This window comes from Littorina saxatilis, linkage group LG9, assembly GCF_037325665.1.
Source record: "Littorina saxatilis isolate snail1 linkage group LG9, US_GU_Lsax_2.0, whole genome shotgun sequence".
Taxonomy (NCBI): Eukaryota; Metazoa; Mollusca; class Gastropoda; order Littorinimorpha; family Littorinidae; genus Littorina; species Littorina saxatilis.
This window is the reverse complement of record NC_090253.1, coordinates 49398482-49408662: the sequence shown is the minus strand read 5'-3', so window position 1 is coordinate 49408662 and position 10181 is coordinate 49398482. Positions and strand designations below refer to the sequence as shown.

At 40.9% G+C, this 10181-nt stretch overlaps 1 protein-coding gene across 3 annotated transcripts in view; it reads left to right on the top strand.

The window, feature by feature from the left end:
• Positions 1–7668: 7668 nt before the first annotated feature.
• The window catches only part of LOC138976322 (E3 ubiquitin-protein ligase TRIM45-like), a 22765-nt gene continuing 20252 nt past the window's right edge, over positions 7669–10181 (top strand). For 2 of the 3 annotated variants that reach the window (XM_070349188.1, XM_070349186.1), the window contains exons 1-2: positions 7728–7874; positions 9983–10181. The exon at positions 9983–10181 is cut by the window's right edge and continues 935 nt beyond it. In XM_070349188.1, the coding sequence (XP_070205289.1) occupies positions 9998–10181 (184 nt within the window). In that variant the 5' untranslated portion in view covers positions 7728–7874; positions 9983–9997. Of the gene's footprint in view, positions 7875–9982 lie in introns of all 3 variants that reach the window. The other variant, XM_070349187.1, reaches the window with a different exon arrangement.

The window sequence follows — 10181 nt, the reverse complement described above, 5'->3', positions numbered from 1 at the left end:
CAGAACACATGCTTACCTGCCGTAATGAATCAAAAACAACTTCCGCGGTCCAATAATTATGTCTGCTGAAGTGCACTCACACAGTGACAAGACTGGGTCGCAGTGTGACCTCGTAATGCTATGAAGCCAACTCAACGCACTGCGGGTGCGTCAAACAGGTCACGTGACTTACTGTCTTCAAACAGGCGCTTGCTTTCTAACTTTCAAAAGAGCACAACTTTACCAACATAATGAACCACATACAACCACCACCGTTTGATGTCTTTTGAAAATAGTGTATAGAGTCAAGACTCGATAGCACTCTGTCGTTGCAAGGTTAGAAAGGTGACTGTATTAGCGTGTAATAGGTTGCATCAATTTCTTCTGTCAACAATGGTATGTTTCAGTAGGTGCTTACTTTCAAGATTACTACCCGAGGTTACAGAGAACGCATAATTATCTGCTACATTATATTGCTGCAAAACACGCCATTTCCGTCTTAAATACGTTCATACTGGTGACACCCAAGTGTTAGGTGTGCATAACTGGCATTTGTATCTGCTGTATGCACTGTGGTGGTTTGCCTAATATGATTACGTGTTATATGTTGTGCGAGTCTTGTAGATAGAGGTTTTTTTGTGTGACACAAATGGAAAAGAGAACACATGCAGTTTCACCCTTCAGTTAGTATCCTGATGTTCATTGTTTCAGGAATTATATCAAGTATTGGGACTCAGAATTGTGCCAGAGTGTTTCCTTATCAATGCTTTGTTAATATCACATAAGTTAATAATTGCTGCGGGAAATATGTAGAGGTTACATGCCGAGTCTCAGTGATTATTAAAAATAATGGTCGAAGTTAGCGGATCATGAAAAATGCGAGCTTTAGCGAGCTTTTTCATGACCGCGAACTGAGACCATTATTTTTTATAATCACTGAGACGAGGTGTGTAACCTCTTTATTCCTCCTTTCTTCAGTTATTCAAAGAAAATAGGAGGTTTTTTTTGCGAAAGTTTGATTGAATCCTATTCACTCAACCAGTCAACCTGCGCAGGCGATCGATTAATGCGCGGTCGTATAGTTCCGTGCAAATCATTCCATTCTGTCAACACTTCTTGTCAGTTTCCCTGTTTTGGACTAAAATCAAGTACACAGATATGCTGTTATTCTGCTGTGGCGGCAAAGGCAGATATTGTGTGTTCTGTATATGTTTGGTATCGCTTAGGATAATGTTCTTTCGTCAAATGGGACTAGCAGACGAACTTTTGCACCCGTGTTCCAACGTTAAAAACTGTATGAAGTTCAGTTTTCTGGGGGAAATAGTGTATGAAACCGCTTTATGTTCTTTAAATTGATGAGATGTGTGCATTTGGTTGCGTGTGATCTGTTTATTAAATGAAATATTGTTGAAAACTGACCGTCGGATTGCAGTCTGTTGTCGAAGAAACTGAGTGAAAAGAAGGGGAACTACTCTTGTCGCTAGACAAAGTATGAGTTACTTGCTTGGGAAATTGCTTGTGATGAACGTTTGAGCACGGCAGATCTAGATTCAGAAAAGAACCGAACTCATGGATTTTATATGGAGATTCATGTGTTCAGGCCTGTAGTTGTTAATTTAAATGCGGTATGTTTGTATTGTTTGCTCCAGAGATGTATACTTCGTACATTAGAGCGTTCGGAACTTTTCAGTCGCAAAAAGTAGTACCGAAACAGAACAACTTCTCAACCCATTGCACTATCGAGGATTCAGGCTGTTGCTGGGTCGTTATTTGTTTGGTTGCTGGGTCATTATCGAAAAATAACTACCCCTACAAGTTTACAGAGGTAAAGAAGCAGAGTGGGGAATAAAGCTCAGTTAGTAGCGGCGCTGGCTTCAAAACCACTTGTCGTTATCGGCGTGGGTTCGATCCCCACGATCGGCAAGGAATTTATTCCCGAGTCAACTTTGTGCAGACTCTCCTCGGTGTTCGAACACCCCCGTGTGCACGCACCGTCGCGATATAACCTTGAATGGTTGAAAACGACGTTAAACACCAAATAAATAAAGAAAGAAAGAAAGAAAGTGTGCACGCATGCACACGATACAGAACCCAAGTTCACAGCGAAAGTCTCAGGGCCTGGAAACATGAATACACGCATGCAGGAACAATATAACACACTGGGTAGCGCCGTAAATTGTATGCTTTCCCTTGTCAAAAAAGCAGCCCGAATTTCCATGAGGGTAACCCCACAAGACTATACGAAATCGTATCCTTATTTTGTTTTACACACCCACACACACTCACGGACAAGCACACACACACACACACACACACACACACAATCATACTCACACACACACACACTCACGCACAAGCACACACACACAATCATACTCACACACACACACACACACACACACAAACACACAAACACACACACACACACACACACACACACACACACACACATACACACACACGAACGCAGTTTTATTTACAAAAATTTAAAGCAGTTTATTGACAGAACAGAACGACTTGCATATAGTCATGACACTATTTGTTTCGACGAAGCCACATTGTTAAAAAAAGAAAAAGTGATGCAGTCAACAGCAGGACTAATTGACTTCAACTCAAGTTTCATACGTCAGTAACATATACGTTTAATGTGTTTTTGTGTGACTTACATGTACGCACTTTTTTTTACTGAGTATTCATACAGACGAAATCGATGAAATAGATGGAAATCGAGACGAGGGTGTCGGTAAATGCAATACAGCGTCACTGATGACCTGAATTGTTTCGATCTGCATTTAGTGCACGGTTGGAATTTCCCTGAAATCTGCTATCACACCTGGATTGTGTGGCCATCGAGCGCCGGAAATGGCTTTTTTTATATTTAGTCAAGTTTTGACTAAATATGTTAACATCGAGGGGGAATCGAAACGAGGGTCGTGGTGTATGTGCGTGCGTGCGTGCGTGTGTGTGTGTGTGTGTGTGTGTGTGTGTGTGTAGAGCGATTCAGACTAAACTACTGGACCGATCTTTATGAAATTTGACATGAGAGTTCCTGGGTATGAAATCCCCGAACGTTTTTTTAATTTTTTTGATAAATGTCTTTGATGACGTCATATCCGGATTTTCGTGAAAGTTGAGGCGGCACTGTCACGCCCTCATTTTTCAACCAAATTGGTTGAAATTTTAGTCAAGTAATCTTCGACGAAGCCCGGGGTTCGGTATTGCATTTCAGCTTGGTGGCTTAAAAATTAATTAATGACTTTGGTCATTAAAAATCTGAAAATTGTAAAAAAAATAGAAATGTATAAAACGATCCAAATTTACGTTTATCTTATTCTCCATCATTTGCTGATTCCAAAAACATATAAATATGTTATATTCGGATTAAAAACAAGCTCTGAAAATTAAATATATAAAAATTATTATCAAAATTAAATTGTCCAAATCAATTTAAAAACACTTTCATCTTATTCCTTGTCGGTTCCTGATTCCAAAAACATATGGATATGATATGTTTGGATTAAAAACACGCTCAGAAAGTTAAAACAAAGAGAGGTACAGAAAAGCGTGCTATCCTTCTTAGCGCAACTACTACCCCGCTCTTCTTGTCAATTTCACTGCCTTTGCCATGAGCGGTGGCCTGACGATGCTACGAGTAAAATGGCATTGCGTTTCATTCTGTGAGTTCGACAGCTACTTGACTAAATATTGTATTTTCGCCTTACGCGACTTGTTTATATTTAGTCAAGTTTTGACTAAATATTTTAACATCGAGGGGGAATCGAAACGAGGGTCGTGGTGTATGTGCGTCTGTCTGTCTGTCTGTGTGTGTGTGTGTGTAGAGCGATTCAGACTAAACTACTGGACCGATCTTTATGAAATTTGACATGAGAGTTCCTGGGTATGAAATCCCCGAACGTTTTTTTCATTTTTTTGATAAACGTATTTGATGACGTCATATCCGGCTTTTCGTGAAAGTTGAGGCGGCACTGTCACGCCCTCATTTTTCAACTAAATTGGTTGAAATTTTGGTCAAGTAATCTTCGACGAAGCCCGGACTTCGGTATTGCATTTCAGCGTGGTGGCTTAAAAATTAATTAATGACTTTGGTCATTAAAAATCTGAAAATTGTAAAAAAAATTAAAAATTTTCAAAACAATCCAAATTTACGTTTATCTTATTGTCCATCATTTGCTGATTCCAAAAACATATAAATATGTTATATTTGGATTAAAAACAAGCTCTGAAAATTAAATATATAAAAATTATTATCAAAATTAAATTGTCCAAATCAATTTAAAAACACTTTCATCTTATTCCTTGTCGGTTCCTGATTCCAAAAACATATAGATATGATATGTTTGGATTAAAAACACGCTCAGAAATTTAAAACAAAGAGAGGTACAGAAAAGCGTGCTATCCTTCTTAGCGCAACTACTACCCCGCTCTTCTTGTCAATTTCACTGCCTTTGCCATGAGCGGTGGACTGACGATGCTACGAGTATACGGTCTTGCTGAAAAATGGCAGCTACTTGACTAAATATTGTATTTTCGCCTTACGCGACTTGTTTTTTCTTGGTTAGATGTTGCTTTAATTTGTCTTTCGATTTGCTTTATTTTGATCTGTCTATAGTGTCTGTTTGTTAGGTTTTCATCTCCAGCAAAACCAAATTCCTAGTTTTGTGTTCTGAGAAATAAAGCCTTCGTCAAACATTCTTCGTCTCTGGTTTTGTTGCTGTACGGGAAATAACCAGCGAGACGGTCGGTCACTGCGATGCGTTCCACGAACTCGACAGCAGAGACATAAGTGAAGGAGATATGCCATAGATAAGTAGAACTGCTGGCGCGAAAAAAACGTCATGAAGTTTTTGACTCATATCAAGGAAGGCAATATGGTGTTCGACCTTCTCGAATATTTGACCACCTCTCGTCTGCACGCTCTGACGCAGCATTTAACTTTAAAATACCCCTTCTTTGCAATGGTTGGACTCCTTGGACCCTCAGACTTCCGTACAGAAGCTGATTACGAGCTGTTTTGGCGACAATTAGAAGCAGGTTCGCCTTCAAAACGCATCGAGCAGCCATTTTCGGCGTTCGATCACCACAATGTCCAGCTATGATGGGAAATTACGCGTAAAGTATACCAACTATACTTCCACCCTCAATGCAGATCGAAGCAAATGTGACCACCAGTGAAGCTGTAGCATATACATTTGATCCAGACAAGGAACACAAACTCCGGAGTAAAACAACGAAGTCTGCCTTGAATCGTGTCATGCACGACATACACCAGGCTGCTCAGTGTCAAGCCGGTTATCCCCCGTGTTGCTGACGAGCGTGAAAATGACATCGTGAGCAAACATATGTCGCTATTAATGGCACAGAAAGTTTGAATGAATGAACACTGAAATATATTGTTTAGTTAGGGTACGACAATGGATGGAATATTTTTTTCCTTTGTTCGGTTTGAGTAGTGTCAACGAAATTCTTGCCACACAGTGCAGTGTAGGTACTGTGAAAGCTTTAATCCGGGGCCTACATCCACACAACAACCCCCGCCACCCCTCCACCCTACCCCTTCCCTCACCAACAAGTTGTTTAAATTATATAAACAAAATCAGCAAGATTTGATAAAAAAAAACGTGTGGAAATATATTAACTTTGTACAACCTTCTTCAATTGACTGAACGAAATGAATGCACATAGAGAGCCCACCATGTAAATAAACAAAGCACACAGTGTTTAATAGCCAAATAGGCTGAAGAAACACACAAACAACTACATACATAACCAACCAATTGCAGTATAACTTCTACCGCTGCCATTTGTAAAACAATGTCCCAGGGCTATGACCTTCACAACTGAATTGTTCTGTCATGATTTCAATAAACTTGAATTTAAAATGTGTGTGTGTGTGTGTGTGTGTGTGTGTGTGTGTGTGCGTGTGTGTGTGTGTGTGTGTGTGTGTGTGTGTGTATGTGGTTGACTCTCTTGAACCATATCTATCTATATATCTATCTATCTATCTATCTATCTATCTATCAGATTAACAATTTGTAGATACAAACAAAACCCATTGTCATCATTTTCACGAGTTTTCATTCACAAACACCTGGACAATAAATTGCATGTTCCCCATGCAATAAATCCCCGTTTACCATAGTTGCAGGAAGCAGTTTATACATGGATAATCATTGGCGTTTCCCCAGGCCTAAACAGACGACACGACACTGCTTTGCAAAGTTCCAAAAACGAACAGGCAAACTGGCAAAAGTAAACAAAAAACAAAACTACTTCATCAAAGGTCATCAATTCACCACAAACAATTGAAACCTATGTTTTGTCTTCTTACAAAGTCATGGAGTGCGTGTATCTGTGTTTCGATACAAAGACGTTCGGAGAAACACGAACGTCAAGTTCAAGTCAAACCAATTGACCCCTGACACACAAATATTGACCCGTGCACAAGACGTTGTATCGATAAACGAAGCGCAAATAAGAAATAATAATAAAAGCAAAGAACATAGCATGCAACAAGATATTCAAACATCTAACAAAGCCGAGCAAGCAGACTGACAGGTCTAATGAAAATCAAAGACGCAATGAGTCGGAAACAAGAAACAGGATCGCGATTCTTTCCTTCGCTGCACGACGCAAATCTTCTGTGACCTTTGACCCAACGTAGCTTCCACATTCGATCACTAAGCTTAATATTTACAACTGAAAACCGAGGGGCTGGAATACTGAGAGGAACATACATAACTGTGCATCCTCAAACCTGACATATTTATCTCAACATGTTATGAACTCAAAACACAGAAAGTTGATTTCACACGCCAGCTTTGATTGCAACAACGTGCTGGGGCCCCAAACCATGAGTTACCAAAACGGAACTCGTGTTTCAAAGCATGGCTCCCTGTGTTGATTTGGCACTTGTTTTCTCACTACCAAAATGATGACAACAATGATGTTTGGTGGTTTGTTGTCAGACCAGCTTTTTTGTCGGTCCTCGGGGGCATATATTGCTCCCCCTCGGACCGACAAAAAAGCTGCATGGTCTGTCAACAACCCATCAAACATCTTATAATGTCAACTGCATTTTTGAATAAATACCTGAACAACAAATAAGCTTACGTAACAGATTAACAAAACATTGGCAGAGCTGCTCGGTCACAATTATGAGTCCAGTGACTCAGAGTCACCATGCACCACACACTTTGTTTTGTTGCAGAAACAATAGACAGCTCATTACTGACTGAGAGGTGAGACTCGGTGTTCGTTTTCATCCGTGTCACAACGCCTCTGACTTCTAAAGCTTATTGAATGTAACCATGCTAGGCAAACCGCTGCAGCGCATGGAACAGTCAATCATAACAGCTGCACACCCAGCACTGGATTTTACCGGAATGAACATGTTTAGGACGGATTGTGCAGTGTTTGGCAGCACGTGAGTGCAGTAGATTGTTGTCTCTGTTACCTCGGTCAGTGATGATAAAAGCAAGTCCATACTTGAACACACCAGTGATGACTGAAGAAACTCATGTGATCCACTTAACATGCTGCCAAGTCAACTTTCTAAATATACCATAACAAAGTGCTATCCAGTCTTGGCTCTGACTGTGAATTTAAAAAACAAAAACAAATATTAACCCTTGGGTGATTTGTCACTTCAGGTAATGTAGTGCTCTTTTGCAAACCTTCGTTATTGCAAGTTCAAAAGCAAGCGCCTGTTTGGTGACAGTTAGTCACGTGACATGTTTGATACACCCGCACTCGGCTGTGTTTTCCCCATAGCATAACCAGGTCACACTGCGACCCAGTCTTGTCACTGTGTGTGTGTATTCAAGTTTTTACAGACATATCAAACCGTGGAGGCTGTGTACTGTTCATCACAGCAGGTAAGTGTGTCCTCTGCTAATCTCCGCTTCTTAGACAGGCCCTCCTTGTCGCTGGGACGTGTGGATGAAGCAAGATGCGGGATAACCACTGAGCAAGTTCCTACTTTCTGTTTCCTGGAAATGTGTTTTTGGTTTGCTTGAATCGATCATAGCTGTGACATACCTTGAACAGTGTCGTTTGATTAGATATGCGGTGTCTTTAGACATACAAAAAACACTGTAACAAAGTAGCCTACGTACTTTATTACGAAATGTTACGAACCTGCTTGTGCAGAAATGTTCATCCTCAGAGAATAAGTAAGGGTGAACATGATATGTTTAAGTATGTCTTTAAATGTGTGTGTCTGCCGTTCTGTATCGCAGTGTGTGTGTGTGTCTGTGTGTCAGTCCCATGTTGTGTCCAGCGCTGTCTTGCTGTCTGTGCTAGATGTTTTATCGCAGTGTGTGTCTGTGTGTCAGTCCCATGTTGTGTACAGCGCTGTCTTGCTGTCTGTGCTAGATGTTTTATCGCAGTGTGTGTCTGTGTGTCAGTCCCATGTTGTGTACAGCGCTGTCTTGCTGTCTGTGCTAGATGTTTTATCGCAGTGTGTGTCTGTGTGTCAGTCCCATGTTGTGTACAGCGCTGTCTTGCTGTCTGTGCTAGATGTTTTATCGAGCGTTTCACGCGAGGCACGCCGTCTGTGTGTAGCAAGTCCCACAGATTATGATATCGTGCAGTGCATTTAGAATGCACTTCCCTGTTGAACAATGCGGCTTTAGGTATGTGTGCCTCAAGTTCCACCATTCACCTCGTCTTTTTAAACATTTCTTTTCATGTTGTCGTATTCATATATAACATAATCATGTTAACAAATTAAGTAAAATCACGCACGCACGTATGCACGTACACACACGCGCACACACACACGCACACACACACACACACACACACACACATACACACACACTGGCACACACTGACACACACTGACACACACTGACACACACACACACATACACATACACACATACACACACACACACACACACACACACACACACACACACACACACACATAAACCACAAGTTATGTTTACGTTGTGTCCTGGTTTATATTGAGTGACTGTATTTTTGAAGTGCGTTTACAATGTTTACAATGTTTCTGTTATCTCCATTCGTTTGGTATTTCGAAGAGTTATCTGTGTCTGTCCTTGTTATTCACCCGTAGGTTGCATTCTCCTGCGGTGTTTTGTGCACGGATAGTTTTACCTGCTGTCCAAGACCATCTCTAATGTGAACCATAAAGCATTAATTAAAACACAAAATGCATAGATGTATTTCTTGACATATATGTGTAGCAGAATATTCTAAAATTACGTTAGCCTCCGCTGAATACCACTGAACAGAGATTTGAAAAATGGTGCCACGAAAACATGTCCACCAGCTTACAGATATAGGTGGGAACGTTGCGATAAACCGCATTTTATGTCAAGAGCAGAGCATGTGTTTCTTGCATTTAAGCATAATATGTATCGATAATTTGTACAATCGACGTTGCAGTCTGTGGATCCACAGATGTGTACATATAAAACATCCTGCAGTTTTCGCGTTTTTGTCAGTGGTACATTGGTGCCTTTACAACATTTTCACAAACATATTATCCTTGATGTTCGAAGGGAGCATCAACGCGGGTGGATGAGGGCAAGTAACAAACCATTATCTGGTAGTGGGACGCTAGACGAGACAACCAGGGTTCTGACATTTTATTAGGGATTGATAGTGTGCCGGTTTTTGCCTGTCCTTTTTCTTTGGTTGAACAGAGCATTAATCAAGTATTGTACTTTTTTTGTTTTGCCTTTTTTCACTTTAATTTACAGACACCTGTCCTCAGAGCGATGTATTGTGTCTAACCGACAAGCTTTACGCTGACATATTTTAAGCATGACAAGTCTTTCTTTTCTGTAACAAATGTAGTTGTTGTTGCTTCTGCAGATTGCTGTTGTTGTTGTTGTTGTTTTTGTTGTTTTTGTCGTTGCCGTTGTTTTTGTTGTATGATGTACCGAAATTGTATTGTATTGTATCGTACCTTTTTTTCTTGACTCTTATATTTTCGCGTCGTTCCTTTCAGGACGGATTCGTTGCCATGGCAACGGCAACAGCAGCAAGTTCAGCGGACAGTGACACGGAATGCTCCGTGTGTCACGAGCTGTTCAAGAACCCCAAACTGCTGCCCTGTGCTCACGTCCTGTGTCGCCACTGTCTTCTCTCCTGGCTCGCCTCCAACCCCGAGGCCCTCTGTCCGCTCTGCAGGGGCGCCATCGCGGACC